This window comes from Typopeltis vanoorti, chromosome 2 (assembly GCF_054136105.1).
Source record: "Typopeltis vanoorti isolate ZY-2024b chromosome 2, IOZ_Tvanoo_1.0, whole genome shotgun sequence".
Taxonomy (NCBI): Eukaryota; Metazoa; Arthropoda; class Arachnida; order Uropygi; family Thelyphonidae; genus Typopeltis; species Typopeltis vanoorti.
This window is the reverse complement of record NC_143550.1, coordinates 118171980-118194418: the sequence shown is the minus strand read 5'-3', so window position 1 is coordinate 118194418 and position 22439 is coordinate 118171980. Positions and strand designations below refer to the sequence as shown.

Sequence of the window (22439 nt, the reverse complement as noted above, 5' to 3'; positions counted from 1 at the left end):
AACCCGCCAAACTACCTTATTTTTTCTTTTCATGTCATTTAAATTATAAGATTTTTAGGAATCTTTTAAATTTTAAATCTAAGTAATTCTTGTAAATCTTTAAACACCTTCTAAGCGTAGCTTAACGTAGAAATTTAAATTCTTTTAGTAAGATAAGAGGATTTTTTATGTTTTTAAATTATTTCGACTTTCATATTTAGTTTTTTTATATTCATAATCAATTAAACGAAATTCTGATGAAAAGTGGTTTGATATAATTAAAATTAATAAAAAAAAGTGTAAGCAGCAGTCAAAAGTATCATATAAAGATAACATTATTGTCAAGTCTCTTTTTTTTTTTTTTAATGTTTCGAAGGCACTTTTCATTTAATCATAGAGCTAATTAGCATTTTAATTTAGCTAATGCATAGATAGGTGGTTACAACGGAATATAACTTTTTAATGCTCTGAATGTTGCTATTACTTGATATCATACCGATCAGACAAATAAAAAAAAAAAAAAAGCCAGAAATTAAATTAAATGAGGTCTTCTGAAAATCACACATCAAGTTAAAACAGATTCCACCGCACTCTCCCCAGGAATATCCTGCCTATTTTACTGACAGTGACATACAATTTTATATAATTGAATTAATTCGAAATGACTGAAATAATTTAATGAAAGAAATAAAAAAAAATAAATCTCATAAAAGTTTATAAAAAATAATTCAACTATAAATATTAAATGTATTAATTAAGTAATTTATGTAAATAAGATAAAATACAGTAATAAGCTTAATAAATTAAAAACACCAAAATTTAGATAACTTAATTATTTTATAAAATTGAACAGATTTTGATAGTCAACCGTGAAATGCGGTGATTGATTCATTCAATCCAATACCCTCAGAGGGTAATGGATGGCAATGCTGTAGCCAATGAAGTTCTAACTGAGGCTAGGCTATATTGCTGTTACCCTCCTGCCATGATCAGAGCTTTAATAGCTCAATAACACTTATCCAGACACTGTCCTCTACAGATAACGGGGAAGATGAAAAGCATTCTTGCTTCGCCCCTTTAAGCCAGTCCTTATAAGGACTAATAAGTCCTGCATAATTCTAATTCTAATTATGATAATGATTAGTAATGCGATTGGCACTAATGATATGTGTATCATATCCAAGTCATAATTTTTAGATTCTGTTTGTTCTTTCTCACCCTAAAATCACATTTTATCTTTCTGTTTATTCTTTCATTCTTCATATACTTTCAGTATCACAATATTACTTATGACTAACCTTCACGGGAATTTAAAGAAGGCAAACGGAAGGATGACATAACCTCCTGGCCGTTTAGATGACTAAACGGAAAAGAAAGAAAGAAAGAAAAAAAAAAACCTTAAAAGCTCTTGCATGCCGTTTATCTGCCTGTCAACGTTCTTGCCCGTTTCGGACATACAAGTACCGTAAACAGGTAACAAAACGCCCGCCTTGGAGAGAGCGAACGTCTCTAGCACATGCGCATTACAACCTCTGTGAATTCAGCGGCTAAATAACAGCGCCTTCGCCAGCAGGCCAACAGTCTGCTCACTGGAGTGGGTAGTGTGGAGTCGCGTAAAAGCCGTCTCTATTCCGCCTTTTGGTCTCCTTGTGCGGTTGGTGTGAGCAGCATGGGCAAAGGATACTAGACCAGCGACATCTCGTCGGAAAGGGGCCACTGACAAAAGGATTACTAACGTCAAATCCAGCCCCTTAACGATACTCCTCCCTTTTCCTCATCCCCCCCTTTCCCCTTAAGAACAGCATCACTATGCTGGGAATTTGTGTGTCTTGGATTTTCTGTCTTCTCGGAATATGCCTAGCAGCTGAAGGTAAGTCTCGACTTTTATACTTTTTTTCCCTTAACGCCAGTAGAAATGTCGAATGGTAGAGATGAACGCCTTGTAAGTGTCATGTCGTGGACCGTGAGGATGTTTCGGAGAATGAGATGTGGAAGAGATGATCCATATGGTTTCATCTTGGAGTTTTTTAGTTTAAAGCAATCATCTACAAAACACGTCATTGGCCTACATGGAGTCTTTACATCTAACTTGGGTTTTAGCCAAATCCGAATTTCTTTCATTTTATATCGGTATTTTTGACCATCTCGAACGTGACTGTTTTGTATGGATTGCTCTTTCGTCACTACTCTGAACCAATTTACTTTATTACTCTCTTATATCATTTGTTAATATAGTTTTATCTTCGACTTTCTCTCTTATTTAAACACATAATAACTGAAATGCACGCTAATGAATATTGTCAGTGCCGGCAGATGTCACTTAAATCGTTTTATAAACGTAAACATCCAATACACATATTGGATGTTTTAGTCAGACCATTTAAAATGTTCAATAGGAGAAAAAAAAACGCATTTCACGTCAATAAACTAGAATATCCATTCCATAATGAATGGTTTTATTTATTTTTCTGCTACCTTATGCAGAGATACAACAAGGAAATATTATGTCTATATTAGTCAATAGTAATTTTTAATATACGTTAATAGCGAAGCACAATGTATCTTCAATGAATATGATTATTTGTCATTACTTTACATTAGTCTATTTAACTATCAGTTAGGAAGAGGAAATTAAAATTAATATATTAAATATAGTAGCAAATATAAAGTTTATTGATATTTAGTTCAAATAATTAAAAAATATTAGAAATAGTTTAAAAATTATATTAAAAACTTAACTCCCTTTAATTTATTTATATCGATATTCTATAAAAAAATACCTAGACAAGTGTAAGTGCTCTAATTATATCGTAGATTATGGTTGAGATGAAAGATGATTTTTAATTGTCACATATGCTTGCGAGTTGTTCACTACTTATTATCTATTAAGAGAAGAAAAACAACCCTCCTGACGTTGGCAGTCTTGAATCACGCAAAGCAGAAAACTTCCAAGACGCTTTCTCTTTGTCATTCATACAAACGAATATTACTGACAGAAGAGCCTTCTATTTTCTTTTTTTAAATGCACATAATGAACTCTTAAGCCTAACTGGAAACGAAACAAAACCCCAACCCTCCAGTTGACGTTTCAGATTCCAAAGTATGATGGAGGATCTCTCATCCATCACTTCCTCGTATAACAGGTACGCTAATTGAAGGATGTGACGGATAGCGGTGGAATATTATGCGCTAGTTGTTGCAATAAATAGCTAGAGAATACTTGGGAGACACGTACTGGGTGGGGACCGTCTCAAACAGAGGTGAAAACAAGTAATTATAATAACTACACCCGTTTAGCGTCTACAAACAGCTGTTAAACATATACAGCATAAAACGATGAAATATGGTACAGTATTAAACTGAATTAGAATAAATATTTCGCATTTTCGGAGAAAGATGTTTTGTTTTTTTTTCCTTATTTTAGGAAATTTTAAAAAATCACGACCAATATAGTAATAACTCATTTCTCATCGCGAATCATTTCGCATCGTTCTTTATTGCGAATGATGAGAAGTGAGTTATTAACATATTGGTCGTGATTTTTTAAAATTCCCTAAACAAGGGGAAAAAAACATCTTTCTCTGAAATTAAACAACTATTAGAACAGAAGGTCAACTACTTCTTAAGTTTGATATGATAGCAATAAGATCAGCGTCGTTCAAACACTTAACAGCTTACCAGTAATGATATTCTCATCATGTACATGATGAGTCCTGATGCCATGTAGCCTGGCATCACGATGAAGCCGCTCACGGCATGAAATTTTATTCTAGACAGATTTTCAAGTTATTTAAAGAGACTATACTTTCCTCATAATAATAACAGTAATAATAATAATTATTATTATTACTATTATTATTACTGCTACTACTACTAATAATAAGAAAGCGATTGCTTGAAGTATAGGTAGATTATCCAGAAATATTCACACGTGCTATGATCAGCAAAGTGATCGACAGCGCCCTCTATCAATCAGTTATCTGGCTAATAGTATTATTTAAAGGAGGCAGCATTGCTGAATATATGACATACACTTAGATAAGTTTTAAGCCATTTATTTATGCACCCCTGTGTTACTTTACTGTTAGGCTGATATCGTTACAAATAAAAGAAATTCACCGTTTTTTTTTTGGTTTTTTTTTAGTCGGTTTTGTTTTTCTTTCGCTCCTCGATTTCTTTCAGCCTTGAGCCATGAGGTCTTCGCTTAGCTTGAAACTACTCCAATTTGACAGCCTGCATTCTTTCATGTTAATCTTCTCCCTAGCGAGCTTAACCCAAGTACCCATTTCCTCTCGTCTTTCTACACAATACATAAGAAACCAAGAGAATTCGTTGTTTGAATTTACCTGCAATCACTCGCTTTTTTTTAAAAATACTTTTTTAAGCTGTTTCTTGTTTTTGTGAAGTTAGACTGACTTCACTTATTACCGTGTAATCTCTGTTTTCTTGCATAAAAAAAATGAAATAAAACAAAAAATCCACAACCAGCCCAAAGACAACACACACACACAGACGCACACACACAGTTTATTCAAAGCAGGCACGGATGTTCTATACGCTAAAGTCATGTCACTGTTTTCTGCCAACATTACTCATTACTCTCTCTAAATTAAGGTCATTCTAAGCCAGATTCTACGACTAGCATGGCGCGCTCCTTCTTTCTTTCTTTTTTTTTTCTCTCTCTTTCATTTTCTGCTACGTCTTGTGGTTAAAGACGATATTAGTTTCTTGTGTGACGGTATTATTGCCTTCTGAAAAGGATTCCTTCAGATTTTGCTTTTCCGGGTTTTTGGCATTTTGTTTCGAGTTGTTTACTTCTTGATAGATTGTGGTCAGACTTATCAAGGAGGAACAGAAAAGGAATTTAACCAGAGAAGGAATCAATATCTTCAAACACTTCATTATCTCGGGATATTTTTCATAGCATATTTTTCTTAAAACGAATGTTTTTAATTTGCGTCATATATTACTTTTAAAAATCAACAATAATCGAACTTTTAAATGTCGAAAAATGGAAACATTCATTTATTTTAGATGGTAACTAAATGCATTGTTTTTCGTATATAAAATAACAATTCTCTGTTGAAATTTGTCTTTTTTCCCTCAACAATAAACTGATATAGCGAACGATATTTTAATCATGAATGATGATTGCTATTTTCAACAATAAGCGCCCATCTCATTGAACAATGTTTTCTTTTTCTTTCTTTTTTTTTCCAACAATGAGTAACGAGCATTGTCGAAATGAGCTACTTTTATTGACTCTAAAATCACGCATGCGCTCTAAAGAAGCAACTAAAACAGAAGTGAGGAATGCCGAAAAAACCAGTAAATTCGTGATCGTTCTGAATATAATGGTTTGTGATCGCTATTTCGCGGTGAAGGGGGGAAAAAAACTAAAGAGGGTTGCCCTAATGGATCTGCTGATTGTATGAAATATAATAGAGGTGGCTGGTCACACCTACAGGTCATCTATTTTTACGCGGTTCACCAAGATGAATGACACGTCTTTGCAGACTCTCACTTTCTTACCGCTCACCGATTTTTATAGAAACACTGGACGTCGCTGATCACAGTCCAAAACGATTCTCCGCCGTCTTCTCTTGACGAAGTGGTGACTTTCGACCCGCCAGCCCGCAAATCATAGGGCGACGAAAACAGCCACGTGCCAGCTATGGGATAGTGATAAAGAGATGAACGAGCATCTATCTTTAATTATGACTTGCGCTGCAGTGGTCAGAAACTGGGGGGGGGGGGGGAGTAGGTTAAGGAGGCGGAGATGGTCGGTGGATGGAAATGGCTGTGGAGGAGTTATCTTGTGGCTTCGTTGTAGTATGAGGGGTCGTACAAGCATGCTGCCGACCGAAGATGATAAGCGAGGGGAAATCTCGGCTGGTGTTGCGTTATCAGCCAATCGTAGCATCGTCTGAAATGAGCCACAGCAGCAGTTGATTGCGGTTCGTTCGTTTGATGTCCTCTGTCCTCCCTTCGTTATCTGTGTGTGGATCTCTGAAGAGCTAGAAAGACATCCGGTAGTCAAAGATTAGTTAGTTTAATCTTTTCAAATGTTTGGACTCTGAAATAGAGTGGAGAAGGTCTGTCGAAAGCTGTTCAGTGATCATCTTCCTGGTTTTTCTTTTTTTTTCTTCTTTTCTTTCTTTCTTTCTTTCTTTCTTTTTTTTTTTTTTTTTTTTTTTTTTTGTGACCATTTTGAATGTTCCGTCAACTGACAATTGATAGTACTTGGCTACTGTGACCATGCGTCAATCAATAGTGTATACCAGTGGCGGCTCGTGGCTTGAAATTGTGGGGGGTGCTGCAACTTTCGAAATATACATACACACTTTAAGTACAGTGTCCGCGTGTTTGGATAAAATATCAAAATTATGGTAAAAATTTAAAAAAAAAAAATTAAACATGAAAAAATATTGTTTATTATCGATAAAATTATACAGTTTGGAATAATTCAAAATTACTTAAAAATTACTATAACAAATGTTATGTCTTTAATTGTAACGTCCCAATATTTAAAGAGACGGATTAAACACGATAAGCACTACGAAGACTCTACTACTGGCGCAAACTGCATATAAACAACAGTGGAACTGCGCGACGGACAGTGCCGCATTACGCTAATCGCTCGCATCTCACTATGACGTGCATTTGTTTGCGTGCGTAGCAAATACTAGCAATGTGGCACTGTGGTAAACACAGTGCTGCTAGCGTCTTCGCTCTCCTAAGTGCTACAAGATGGATTTTTATTATTTTTTTATACAAAATACGAGAATTGTATAGGATTGTTGATGATAAAATTAAATATCACAAGCAAATATAAATAAATTAATAAATATATTTATATATCGAGAAAAATTGGGAGTGCTGCAGTTCCTCAGTGCCTAAGCACGAGCCGCCCCTGGTGTATACAGTATATACTAAATGGAGATTTGCAGCATCTGTAAGATATGCATCATTCCAGATCGTTTATACAGTATAAAAAAGCAAGTTAATGACTAAAAATCTGTTTTTACCTTTTGTGTTTGGAAATAAGTCTGGAGTGTACGGTTGGCATTGCAAAGGAAATGCAATATCGCGTTTGGCCAGATGTAATGACCATTTTATGGTAGAACAATACCATTTTCAACCAGTCACCGATGACCTCGAAGATGGTTCCATTTTATGGAATCTCAGAGACTCCTCGAAACAGTTTTGTATCATGTTCACTCTTAGGTCATTTTTGAAGAGAATAATTAATATTTTATTATTAAGACTAAAGAATTATATTATTATTTTGTAATTATCATTCAATTATAATATAATACAACGCAAGTATTATAGCAAGACAAGTGATAATAGAAGATAATTAAAAAGTAATACTACATATACTATAAATATAAAAATTAATACAGTAATGTGGTAATTTAGCAATTGATAGGTTAAAGAAGAGGCTTAAAAGTAAAGCACAGAAAAGAAAAAAAAACCAAGAACAGAAGGAACTGTAAAATGTGTCTAACCAAGTGTCACCATAATGGGCACTTGAAAAATATAAATGCAGTCGTTACGAAATCAAACGCCATCTATGACAGTGCAACATATACTTGAGACATAATCTATAACAATTTCAGTAATCTCTTATAGTATATGTTTAGAATAAGTCAACATTATTGAGTCCCATGAGGTAGACTTTCAATCTTTTTCTGAAAGCATGTTCCGAGGTTAATGACTATTTCATTTAGCAGTTTATTGTAGATGCTTATTGCTGAGTAGTCCAAAGATTTATGAAAAATTCCTTTGTTTGCTTTGGAATTTGCTACCAGCAAGTTTTTAGTCATTAGCATTGTTCCAGTCACAGTATACTTTATATACAGGAAACTTTACGATGTTATTTCTTACATATAGTATCGAACTAATAAAGAAGTTCTGGAATGGTAAAATATTAAGACTAGCAAACACGTAACTAGTTGAATTACAATATGGAAAAATGAAATAAAAGCAGAAAATGGAGTCTGATAATCACGTGATGTTTTCCTAAAGGGATCTACTATTTTCTTAATCTATTTTCTATTATTAATCTATTAATTAATCTATTAATTATTAATCTATTCTTAAGCGCCTCCGTAGTGCAATTGGAAGAACGACGGTACATTGCGCCCTTCGATTGGAATAGGCCTAAGTTCGATTCTCGTCGCGACGGGAGGAATCTTTATCTGGACGATTTTCAATCGAAGGTGAGTTAGCCGATCTCATACGGAGGTAGCAGGGTTTTTTCTCCCGGAAACTCGGGTTTTTCATCCCGCATACAGACAAATCGGCCCTTCAGAACACACGCAATTTACAGACATAGAATACCAGTTGTGGTGGTGGAAATAAGCGGTAGATGGCGTTGATGGAGACGATTCGCAGTAGAGGTTCAGTGTAGTGGTTGAGACAGGTTTAGGTGTCCTCCCGCGATGAGTCCTCGGACTCCTTGGAGGTATCAGGAATAATAATAATATTTTTTCTCGAATTTTGCTTACGATCTTCTGTATTTGCAATTAACATTGCAAATACAGAAGAATCGTAAACAAACAATTGCTAAATAAACAATTGCACATACCTAGGATTAGTTTCTCTCTTTTCAAAATTATTTGCAACATACAATGCCTCCAAATTATTCTCACAACTCGTTGTAGCCCGCTATGATTACAATCGTAGCGAGATTATAATGAGTTGTCCAACGAATCTTATCACTGGCACAATGGATAGCAAGATAATAGAATTCTGCCAGTGTGACGTCATTCATTATCACAGTTTTCGCACGCCTAAGTTGAATACTGAAAGTCTTGTAAATTTAGTTAACATTTGAAGCTTATAATTTCGCATCGCTTAGGATTGAGTTAGGTTGAACCGTGAACGGTGTGTATAAAATGCCTGTCAACAACACATGCTCATCGTTCAGGCTTAATATTAGATTAGAACGTCAGTAGACAACAACACCTATTTGCATTAAGTTCCTTTCAGTCAAAAAATTATCAATAATAATAAAATAAAATAATTTGCATAAAATGATTTATATAATTTACATAAAACATAAAATAATTTATAATTAACTTTAAATTAATAAATAAATAAAAATAATTTATATTGATTTTATTTCTACCAACTGACTTTTGGTCTTCATTTTCATATGAAATTATTATACAATTCGTCGTATACATTGGGAAGTCTAAGTTTCTTTACACAAAAATAAGAATATAAAATGGCTTTGTTTATCATCTTTTTTATTTTATTTTATCGATTATTTATTTCTTTTATAAATTTATTTATAAAATTTTAAAAGACGATTAAATACATACAAAACTATATAAACACCTACAGTCTGTAGATGGTATACCAAAGGTACACTTTTTTTAGCTAATTTATATATTGACAAAATGAAATACATATTCATTTTCTCACGATTCTGTTTATTACAAAAGAACAGGTTTTTCTATTCGAAATTCCCTACTGGATTATTTACTGAATTATCTGGGCCATTGTTATGCAAACATAAATGATCTAAATTCCCTTTTGCTTCGCAATAAACTCCCATTACTTAAAATTGAGTTTAATGAAGCACGACAATCACACCAACAGAACCACTCGACCTCGTTTGGATATGTTAATCCTTTTGAGATACTGTAACGAAAATTATTGAAAATGTTTTTATTAAAATAAAAAAATAATTTATTTTCATATAAACTTTAATTTTTAGTTAAAAATTAATAAAATTTAAAAAATGATTTCATTTGAATTTTAAAACTTAAATTTAGACATTTTAATAAAGACACCAATTAATTTTTATTATACAAAAGTATAAATGTTATTTCATTTTTTTTTTCACTTTTTTTTTTTGATTGAATGGATCGTAATGCAGTAGATGTTGTCTGTCGAAATTCTAATCTAACATTAAGCTTAAACGATGAGCATATGTTGTCGACAATAATATTTTTTTTATTCCAAAGTTATTCCTCCTTGATATAAATTCCTTCGCTAACTGCATATAGTTTTTTAGAAAGTAATTGACAAATTATTTTTACTGGTTTGCTAATTATTTCTGTATATGAATCAAACTGTTTTTTTTTTTTTTTTTTTTTAACTAGCATTGAGTGAGGCGGACCTCCTATGTGGTCCTAAATGCTCTTGGTTTCTCAAGCAAATTTTTCCTTATAATAGTTTTTTGTTTATTTTTGATTTCTATACAATTGAATGAGCTATATTTAATTAAACTATATTTATTTATTTTTTAATGTATAAAAATCACAATCTTAAATTTCTACTTTATTTTTTATTTTTAAGTCATTACTTTTACAAACATTCCCTGAATAAAGTATTTTTTCCTACCCATGCTTCTCTTAAGATTTATTCTCAAAAATACATATATTATCTCGGCTTTTCTTGCCATTTCATTAAAAAAAATTCCCTTAAGAATAAAACCGTCAGAGTTCTTAGGTACAGTGTTACTAATAAGAATAAATTAGTTGCAAAACTTTGTGGCTTTGCGACTCCCAGAACGTATTGTATATAAACAAAGAAACACTCCATCAAAGAACAATGTCTTTATAGACGTATTTATTTTATTTTCTGTGTTGGTAAGGTGCAGTGAGACTCACAAATAACAGAATGTGTGTCTCACGCGGTTGTTGAAGAAGTGTTTCATGAGCCTATAAAACTCAGAGGTCTTGAACAGAGGAGAGGCACTGAAATTATGGTTACAAAGAAAGATACAAAAGGCTACTCCTAGAATCTGTTTACAGTTCTGAGAACAAATAATTTCACTTGAAAAACAGGAAATTTAAAAATAGAAGTAAATAAAAAAAAATAGTTTACTAGCATATAAACACTTTAATTCTCAGATCTTCTGGTTTGAATCCGTTTTAACATAGAAACTATTGACAGATTTTTTCCCCTAAAAAAAGCTCTTAATGTTTTATTTTAAAGAATCCCACAAAAGAAACAAGAAAGTAATTCTACGTACGGATTGAAGAGATACAATTTAGTTAACAATTCCACTCTAAATAAGCTAATTTCTTTGACATGAATGATGTAGGTAGAAAAACAAACCACCATTAAGATCTAAGAAGCGAATGGCTTGGGACTTAAATAAAATCAGAACACAGGGTTGAGAATACAATCACACGAATCTTTTACAAGACGTTCCCTCGTCCCACCCACACATTCATGTAGTTTAATGACACAGCGCGGATAGACTATGCATTTTATCCGAAGAATAGTTCATTTGCACAGGGCACTCAGCGTCATTCTTTGTGTGTGTGTGTGTGTGTGTGTGTGTTTTCTTCTTCGATAACCCATAAAAAGTTTCATTAACACACAAATTACTCTCTAGGCAGAGCAACCGCTCGTCTTTTTCACTGTTTTCATTTTCTTTGAGCCATTTCCGAGGAAGCTATTTATTTCTTGGGTCTTCAGAATAGAAAGACATTGTCAAATAGGCAAATGTTGCACCGAAGAGGCTGCCAGCATACACTAAACTAATCTTTACAAGTTCCAAATTGCATTCAAAGGACAACTGAGTGAGTCTGTGCAAAAGAAATGTGCCAACGAAAAGACGTTTTGGAAGAATCCCATCGTTCTCTTTATGTGTACGAGAGAAGATTTTTCAGAGATGTACACTTTATGACTGTCTTTCTAGGATGATAACGGCCCGCTTCAGTTTTGATATCAACATATTTTTCTGCTTCGAGTGTGCAGCTAACACTAGCACCTGATAGATAGGCAGCAACGCTCTATAAAAGACATGCAATTTATTTACAATTCAAATGTAAACAAATATCCAAGCAATGCATTACGACACCATCCTGTTCATTCTTCATTCCTCTATCGCCGAAAAAATGACATTTACTTCCTTCGCCCGGACTAAAATATGACAAATCGTTTATTTTATTGCGTCTAGCGATTCGTTATGATTATTCAGTATGGATTATATGATTAGACTTTTATAAAACACAAAGAGAAACATTAAGTGAAATGTATTTCCATAATAAAATGCCCAAGTCCGGAATCATTTATGCCATGACTCGCCGTAGATGTGTTAAATGCGTGTCATGCTGCTGAACTATAATCAGAATGTGTCCACAAAAGTACAAGTCATAAATCTTGTGTTTTTTAACAGTATCTAAAAAAATATGGGATCAATATTCTTTTCAATATCAGCTCCAGATACTTCTTTTTATTGTTCTTTTAGAGAACCTCAGTATCGACGATATTCTTTGTTTAGACAGGCCCGCATAGGCTTATATCCTATTTATTAAGCAGAGAAACTTGTTATAAGAGATTTTCAATTCAAAATGAAATAATTAATCCCATAAGGGGGTGTGAATTAACTCCTGGAAACACTCGTTTTGTTTCATTACACAAGACAGACAAAGTAGCCGGAGAATTGACAATTGATAGACATCACAGCTTATGTAGTAACGACTCTATGAGAGGATTAATTAATTTCAATTAATCCTAATTACTTGATCTTGACAGCCCATTGAACCTAACACTAGGAGAAAAGGGGGATTGTTTCGTGGTATTCTCTCAGTGGCAATTATTCAAATATGAGGAGAAAGAAACGTAAAAACAATCACGTTTGTGTTGTAACATGAGTTAAAATCTTCTTAACACCCGTTTTTTTTTTAAATACAAACTAACGGTTTAAACTGATAAAGTACAACTTTTTAAATGATTAAAAGTTTTTAGGCGTATTAGAAGTCCCAGAGACAATATCAGAAAATGAACCAAGAACTGTCACTGCATTCTTCCCCCCAAACGAAAGTCTTCTGGTCTTAGAAAAAATAGTCTCCATTTGGTCTTTTAAATTTCAAAATACGCTCCATACAAAACGACAAGAAAAGGAGTTTCCGCCTTAACATCAGAATAGGCTCTTTGCTTTACCAATTTTTCCATTTCTTCAAAGATGCTTATATAGGACAGAAAATTGCATTCACTGGAAATAAGACAGAGAAGAATACATCGGTAGAGTGGCAGATTATTTCGTTTCTAAGAATGCATTGTCCCTTCTCAAGTTGTCTATCTTTTTTAGCATTGAGAGAATTTTATTAAGACAGGAGCAGTACATTTTAAAAGTGTAGCAGTTTTCTCTATTACAATCTTCCAAACGTATCTTGCTTTTTTTAAATACATTCATATAAGTACTTAAAAAACTCTTTAATTCTTAAAAATATCTAGACTTTAGCTATTTATTATAACAGATTTGTTAAGCTTGCACCAAAATACAATTTTGATGAAGAAACTTCATAATTATCACAAAAGGACGGAGTCAAACATCTTGAGTAAGCAATGGAGATAAACGTTTTGAATAAACAGCTTATGGGAATATAACTTTCAGCATCAGAGTTTCCGTGGTTTGCACTGCACATGCTCTGTCCAGAAGTCCGCGTGTTAGCCTTTTGAAATTAGGTTCCAATCGCGTGATATCTTTTTCAAACTCCGATGTCAAAGATTATAAGTTCTCAGGTCGAAACTTTTAGACGTATTTGGCTCTAATATGGATAGATCCATAACTGGATCCTTTTTCCGACACTTGCTACTCTTTCTCGTTAGTTGGTATTTTTTATTTCCGTAACAGAACAAACAGATCTAAGTACAGAAGCAGTTGACGAATAACAAAAATGCCAATAAAGACTAATAATTTTATTTCATCTAATTAGGGATATCCACATTTGTAGCCCTGCACGCATAAATCGTAAAAAAAAAGGTAATGATGAACAACTACAGCACCAGCACACTACATGTTAAACTAATTGAATAAAGTGGCATCAAACAATAAACCGGATTATTAGGTTCTTCTAGTCCCATATACTGCTTGTGGAATAAAACACGATAATTCCAAATTAATCTTGTAATTCAACATACATTCTTCCTAAACCTAACTACTTCATCCATGCTGATCATCTCTCATTTTGGGGGGGGGGGGACTGAATCCTTGACTTTTTATCCCTTCATCTGATTGAAGAAAATCTGTGTGGATGCGGTGTTATTGAGCTATAAGCTCTGGTCATGACTGGGTAGCGGCAATAGCCGAGTTTCAGTTAAAACTTCATTGGCTACAGCTTGCTACTCTTTCAATTGTTTTCTAAATCCTAAAAAGGACTGGTTAGATGGGCGAAGCAAAAATGTTTTTCATATTTCCCGTTACCTGTAGAAGACAATGTAAGGGTAGGGGGTTATTGAGCTATATATATAAAGCTCTGATCATGGCAGGAGGGTAACAACAATAGCCGATCCTCAGGTAAAACTTCATTGGCTACAGCATTGCCATCCATCCCTCCCAGGGTACCCATTTTAGTCGCCTCGTACGACATGCATGAGCTACATTGGGGCTGATATGTAAGTAAAGACCTCTCTAAAAATTAGAACGATCCCTAGACCACTGCATAGTGGCCGAGAGATCGTCCAACTCAGCGTTGGCTCCGCTCAGTGACGCCCCCCCCCCCCCCACCGAGCATAACTGATCATATTCCAAGGAAAACAGTGCACCGACGAGGCCACGCCGGAGAACACCCTCCCCAGAGGCTCAAAATACTCTCCCAGGGAAGCTCCCCCCCCCCTCACCGGGAGCGAAATTCCGTAAGAAACCTGAGAGAGCAAAACCTCGAAACTCAGCGTCCATTTAGTCGCCTCTTACGACACGCATAAGTTACGTCGTAATTTACTTACGACGTAAAGGCAACTCAAAAAATTAGGACGATCCCTAGAACACGTCCGAAAGGCCGTCCAACTCAGCGTTGGCTCCACTCAGTGACGGTCCCCCCCCCCCCCACCACCACCACCACCACTGAGCAGAAGCGCTCATATTCCAGGGAAAAGCATCCACCGACAAAGCCCCTGCACGGAGACGCAAGATGCTCTCTCAGGACAAATCCCCTGAATCCAAGCCCCCCCCCCCCCTCACCGGGAGCAAAATTCTGGAAGAAACCTTAGAGAGCAAAACTCTCGAAACTCAGTCCATTTTAGTCGCTTTTTACGACAAGCATGGATTTACATTGGGACTTATATTTAAGTAAAGCCGTCTCTAAAAATTAAGACGACCTCTAGACTACTCAATAGTGGCCGAAAGACCGTCTAACTCCGCGTTGGTTCCACTCAGTGACGGGCCCCCACATCACCGAGAAGAACCGCTCATATTCCAGGGCAAAGCGTCCACCGACGAGGCCCCTCACAGGCCACGCCGGAGAACACCCTTCCCAGAAATTCATAATGCTCTCTCAGGGGAAACCCCCCGAAATCAGCCCCACTCCTCACTGGGAGCAGAAGAAACCTGAGAGACAGCGAACTATCGAAACTCAGCGTCCATTTTAATCGTCTTTTTCGAACGCATGGATTTACGTTGGGACTATTCTTATCCCGACTGCCACACGAGGACTCTCAATTGTTTAGTCCTTCCTTATAAGGACTGGCTAAAAGGGGCGAAGCAATAATGCTTTCCATATTCCCCGTTATCTGTAGAGGACAGTGTAGGGATAAGGTATTATTGAGCTATTAAAGCTCTGATCATGGCAGGAAGGTAACAGCAATAGCCGAGCCTCAGTTAGAACTTCATTGGCTACAGCATTGCCATCCATTACCTCCAAGGGTATTGGATTGAATGAATCAATCTAATTAATTGTTTATCTTTCACAATTTAATTATGAAAAGGTAATGAATTATAAAAGGCGGATTTTGCTATTAAACAAATTTTGTTGATTTTTTAAAATTTTTACAAACATTTTCTTAAATATATAAAACAAATTAAAGTTCAAAATTGATTTATAACAAATTTTTGAAAAAAATAAAATATCACTAATTCCTGAATAATGTTTAGTATGTTCTAGAATATTCCGTGTAATAATTCGAAATTCAACACTGTTAAACGACCATCAACCAGGTAGTTCAAGCAACTCAGTAAAACATCACTAATGTTTTTCTCAACAGATTATTCGATCGACAACAGCGATTTAGTCAGAATTCCAATAATACAAAGCAAATGTCTAAAAAAAAACCATTGCCCCACCTAGGGTAGTTATGTAATTCTCGTACAGGTTTTCAACCTTTCATGAGCAGAGGTCACATAATGAAAATAGTTTATATGTCTTTATTGTACAATTTAACTTGGATTTATTAAATCTTCCCAGACATCATGTGTAGGATTGTTGTATAATTAAGGGACTCGTTTTGCCAAACATAAAAATCCTTGCCATAAGAAATTAATAGTTTACGAATTCAATCAATGTGCCTAGTCGTCGAGTGCATTGCACAGAGCTCTAGTCTGCGACTGTTGGCATCTTATTACAGTGTGCAGTCTACTGCTGTTGATATTATATTGAATAAAAATGTCGAATCTTCAAATGGCATACTTCGGTTTATTAAATGTTTTGAACTATTTCACCAGGAGATTAACCGATCTACCAGCTAAATAATACTTATTTAGCTGGTAGATCGGTTTTTTACTTTGGTTTTCATTACACAAAACTAACAAATTTGCTAGAAGAATTGCATGCGTTTATAGATAAATACACCGTCCTCAAAGCCTTATTTGCTTCGTTTGTAATTCCAACATCCAATCCTCTAAGAGACATGCCGAATATTTGACAAACTACTGCTGTTGTAAATAGTTTGCCGGGGTTAAACTCAGACCTCGACGAATGATGGAGTTCCAATTTATGCAATTTAAGAGATCGAACCACTGGGCTACATGCAGTTGTCTAGTAACATGCAACCAATACGGCAATGTCTGTCGTGAGTTGAGAAGATGATGTGTATCATTTTTACTACCCTTTAGCGTAAATTATTGTGCGCTATATTACTTGGAAAGTCCCTAGTTCCTAAGTGTTTTGTGTTTTGGGAAATCCTTTATATTAACAAACAGAATAAATAAATTACAGTACTATATATAAAAGGCAGTAAAAGTTGCAAAAGATATGTTTAAATACACTAAATATTGAACGTGGTTTTCCTAATTATTTACATCGTTTCTTAATCGATGAGATATTCATTAGCCACATGGGTTTATTTTCTTTCATTATTTATTCCATATAAATAGTTTCAGGAAGATCTTTCTAACAAGAGGGTTGTAGTCCTTGAGTCCCTGCTCTCTTTATCATTTACTTTGATTTTAATTTCAGAGATGAAAATGGAACCAAATGCATTTATTTATTTATTTATTCTGAGAGTTCACTCATGATGAATTTAAATTTCTGACAAATTATTGCTAAGGTATCAAAAGGAGGGTGTTTGCTCGCTTTAGGTTTTTTTGCCTGGTCTCTGATGAGAACCAACACTTCAGCTGTCAGGCTAGGTGATATCTAATTTATGCACTAGTAAAAGGTGATAACTATGCTTAAAATATTAGAATATTAAATATTAAAATACTGAATATGCTTAAAAGATGATTTCCTGGGCATATTTTAAGCGCTGCTAACCAAGCCAACTCCAGTCTTTCAGAGAAACTCAATTTACGTTTAACCATTAAAGAGAAAAATTTCTTTTAATGGAGGGTGAACAGAAACTTTTTGGAGGAGCAACTAAACTCTTCAGGACCAGATATCTCTTGGATTATTTTTTTTTTCTCGAAAGCACTGATCCGCGTGAACTATTATTAGTATTTTGAACTTCTTCGCGATCCAAACAAAATCTCTATTGATAGTCGGGAATTTTCGAAACACTAGATTAACCCTTATAATATTCCTATATTAGATTTTTTTTTAAAATTTCAACTTATCTACGCGTCTATCTTTCAAAGATTCATTTATGTAATGTGCACAAAAATGCGTCATTTTACACATCAAAGAATAATAAAAGAATTTTTTAAATTCACAAATTCTTTTATTACACTCATCAGTTATTTTGCTTCGAATGCAACAGAACCAGGACGTCGACACTTGTGAATGTAATTATCGCGAACGCTATTAAAGCGAATACCATATTCAATGTTTACCTAAGGGATTAGTTTTTTTTTTATAAAAACATAAATTTTAGAAATTCAAACCGATATTATTATCAGAAGTAGTTTCACACTTAAGCGAAGAAAAAGATGAATGTAATTATATGGATGTCGTCTTTCCTGCAGCTATTCTTTTGTGAGGTCTACAAGGAAAAATAATTATGAAAATCGAATGCACTTATTCGAATTAAACCAACCTATTTTAAATTGAACGGAGTTCCTCAAACAAACAAGATTTTAAGCTATCAGAAATGCATGCATGGAATCAATATCTACAGAAATATAAATACTTTTCCCTCGGTTGATGAGGCTTACTTTAAAAAAAACATAGACGATGAAAGGTCTACTTTTGAAATGCCTCGGGTCTATAATTCTGCACTTAGAATGAATTAATAATATATATATATATATATATACAGGGTGTTCGGGATAAATTTGACAGTTTCGTAAGGAAAACGAAAATCTTCTTTGTATCTATTAAATTTAATGAATTGACAAAAAAACATTACAGGCAGAGTTAATTACAATACTATCAACAAGATTTACTCAAAATAACCACCATTAGCATCGATCACAGCTTCAATTCTGCTTCGGAACCTCGAACAAGCTGATGCTACAGTCTCCCTGGGAAGGGCCGCAAAAACTGTTTTAATTTTATCCATTAACTGGGCTTTTGTATTACTGGAAGTGCGATTGGTGTCTTTTTCAACTGCGCCCCATACAAAATAATCCATGGGGTTAAGGTCTGGGGAGTTTGGAGGCCAAACATTTGGACTGGTGAAGTCGTAGAAATTTTCAGACAACCATTTTTGACTTTTCCCAGAGGTGTGGCAAGGGGCCGAATCCTGCTGCCATACATACGGCCTACCATTGGCTACCCTTGTTATCCAGGGCTTGACTACAGTTAGTAACTCCACGAACAAAGCCCGAATTCCAATGCCAGGGTTCTTCAACACCTGTTCCTGCAGATTTGCGAGGAATTCTGCTGTACGAACGCAATCAGATCGTCTGCTAGGGATCTTTCTTCTTGCTACATCCTCGTAGTCACCATTGCAAGTCTCTAGTTCATGCCTGATTGTTTTTACTGTATTCAGGGAGCATTGGGCAGCAGTCGTAATATCCTTATTTTGATGGCGGGCACGAATCATCATGATACAAGTTATTCTCTTCCATGATTCAGGTGGGTTCCAGCTATCCATCCTTTCTGACATCTTGTATATGAATGAAGAAGGGTCCAAACTTTTAAATGAAGAGAAGTGTGTGTTAATACATGTAACTTACGGAAAAATATAATTAATTATAAATATGTCAAATTTATCCCGAACACCCTGTATATATATATATATATATATATATATAGGTAATGGACAAAAAATGGAAACACTAAACTAAGTATTATGCAGAATGCAAAAAATATATTTAAATAAACAATGAAACCATCATGCTCACTGCTTTACAAGAAGCAAATAATATTGCACTCAGAATCCGTGCCTATTGATGCCACCATTAACTCTGGAACATGGAAACAACATTACAGAAATTAAAAGCCAAGATTCGAGGACATTTTTGAATCAGTAAGAGAATGAGAGGCTTTACAGGTGGTGAAAACTACTGTACAGCTTCCTGGCTTTCGTCTAAGTGTCTTAGACCGCCCATCATAGAAATGGGTACACCAAAAAGGAGGGGATGATTATATTGAGAATTTATTTGCTAAGATTGCAGAGTAATTCAAGACAAGTACGACTTGTTCTTGTTTCAGTGAAACAGCAACTCGCGTTAGCAATGAAAGAAAAAATTTCTGCTTCCCTCTTACAAAAATGAGTTCTTGTCTGTAAACTGGATACATTTAAAAATCGATTATTTGAGGTTTAAAAAAAATGTGTCCAGTGGAACCTGTGCATGTCGATTAAGGAATTCTCACTATCATGCTGAAACAATATAGAAGTTATTCAACACTACAGTATTGAATAACTTACATACATACATACCGAGTTAAATATGATATCATCTAACAAGCAGGATTACAAAAAAGTATCATCATTTTGCATTAACATATTTTATGTGTGCATATTACACCTACGAACGATTCTAAACCTATCGCACATTTAGTACCATGGGTCGACTAAGGGATAGGTAATCGGAAAATTTTTCAAGCCACTTCAGACCTTCAGTAAGCAGGTGGCAGTCTCATATCCTACAATCAGAAGACAATAACATATCAGAAAGATAGCTACACGCTCTTCCGCTATCCTATGAGTTACATTCTATAAATTAGTTTCATTGGATATCAGTAATGAGTCATTCAATGAATTAATGTCACGAAATCCTTGCTACTCCATCTACAAGACTAACTGTGCTCAATATGCCTACAAGGAAATAAATTTCACATCCAGTTACTGGCAGACCTCGGCTATAAATTCGCTGGTGGCACATTATACTAATCACCAAGAACACCTTTTGCACACTTGCTTGCTGTGTTCTCGGTTGACCAGGAAGAAGATGTGAACCATGATTCATTGTTTCCGTACTCAGTTCGTCCCAACTGTATGAAATGAGTTCTCGTCTAGCAGCACGCAGTATAGACTAGGATGTACCACTGGGACAACTGATTGTATATGAAGACTAGTGTGGATTATGATAAATTATCTTAGTCCATTTCTGATAGAAAGCACTTCTCAATGCAATGTAAGAGACCTTGCACAATCAATTGGATGGAGTTAATCTAATCCAGATGAATCTTCATGTATGCGAATGAATAATCTGACCTATTTCTAATAGGCTTTTTCTGTAGTTGAAGTTCATTTAAGACCAGTGGCGGCTCTTGGCTTGATATTGTGGGGGGTGTTGCAACTTTCGAAATATACATACACACTTTACGTAAAGGGGATAAAAATCCCTTATTGTTTTTCAGCCAGTATGCGAAACTCTAAGATCGAAAACTATGATCTAAGAGTTTCATGCCGACGAATCCAAGCGTAAGTGACCACCTGGTAGTGCCACACCAAGGCAACTCGATGCAAAGGTGGAGCAAGCTCCCTGACTATTCTTGATATTTTCTCATAATGTAAAAACACACAGCTCCTAGGAGATGTAGTACTGCTTTACATTATGAGAAGAGGTCACTACCCAGACCGGTTTCAAACTTTTTTGAGGTCTCATCAGTGAGTAGCTAGACCTAGGATATCCGAGTTTAAGTGAAAAGAACTTACATACCTTCGCTATACGAATGCCAGAAATGTATGCCACTATATCTCCTCATAATGTAAAGCAGCACTACATCTCCTAGGAGCTGTGTGTTTTTACATTATGAGAAAATATCAAGAATAGTGAGGGAGCTTGCTCCACCGTTGCATCGAGTTGCCTTGGTGTGGCACTACCAAGTGGTCACTTACGCTTGGATCCGCCGACAGTTCGTCGGCATGAAACGTTTAGATCGTAGTTTTCGATCTTAGAGTTTCGCATACTGGCTGAAAAACAATAAGGGATTTTTATCCCCTTTATGTATCAATCTCGCCAGTAAAATAGCCGTTTGGCTTTTCATCATACATACACACTGTAAGTACAGTGTATACGTGTTTGGATAAAATATCAAAATTATGGTAAAAATTAAAAAAAAAATAAACATGAAAAAATATTGTTTATTATCGATAAAATTATACAGTTTAGTATAATTCAAAATTACTTAAAAATAAAATCAATTCCTTTAATTGTAATTAAAGGAATGGATTTACAATTTTTGGACATTACAATTAAATCCTTTAATTGTAATGTCCAAATATTTAGAGACAGAATAAACACGATAAGCATTACGAACACTACTACTGGAGTAAACTGCATAATAAACAACAGTGGAACTGCTCGACGGACAGTGCCGCATTACGCTAATAGCTTGCATCTCGTTATGACGCGCATATGCTTGCGCGCGTAGCAATATGACACTGTGGTAAATACAGTGCCGCTAGAGTCCTTCGCCCTCCTAAGTGCTACAAGATGAATTTTTATTATTTTTTATACAAAATAAGAGAATTGTATAGGATTGTTGATGATAAAATTAAATATTACAAGCAAATATAAATAAATTAAGAAATATATTTATATAGCGAGAAAAATTGGAGATGCTGCAGTTCCACAGTGCCTATGCACGAGCCCCCTTCTGCTTAAGACACATGCACTCTTTCAGGATCAGATTAAATAAATATGATGTTCCTCACCTTTCAGAGCTAACCGTTTAATAGCATTAACATCAGGTAGGTGTCTCCTAGTTTTGTCATTCGATATGTTATGAAATGTCCAACAACAATTTTTCTACAGAACTTCCTGCCGCTCTCATTAATATCAAATGATGTTTTTTATATTTATTCAATAAGAAATATCCATTAGGGTTCAGACGAATAGAAATTGTATGGAAACCAATCAAAATCAATTAGATCAGCGCTGCTGGTGGTATAAGTCATTGATATCACTAAGTTCGCGAAGCACCAGAATATTTCAAGGAGGA

At 34.9% G+C, this 22439-nt stretch overlaps 1 protein-coding gene across 1 annotated transcript in view; it reads left to right on the top strand.

Annotated features, from left to right (window-relative positions):
- The first annotated feature begins 1656 nt into the window (after positions 1–1656).
- Positions 1657–22439, top strand: part of LOC150109374 (uncharacterized) — a 226240-nt gene continuing 205457 nt past the window's right edge. The window contains exon 1 of the mRNA XM_090407765.1: positions 1657–1849. Within this exon, the coding sequence (XP_090263891.1) occupies positions 1789–1849 (61 nt within the window). The 5' untranslated portion in view covers positions 1657–1788. The remainder of the gene's footprint in view (positions 1850–22439) is intronic.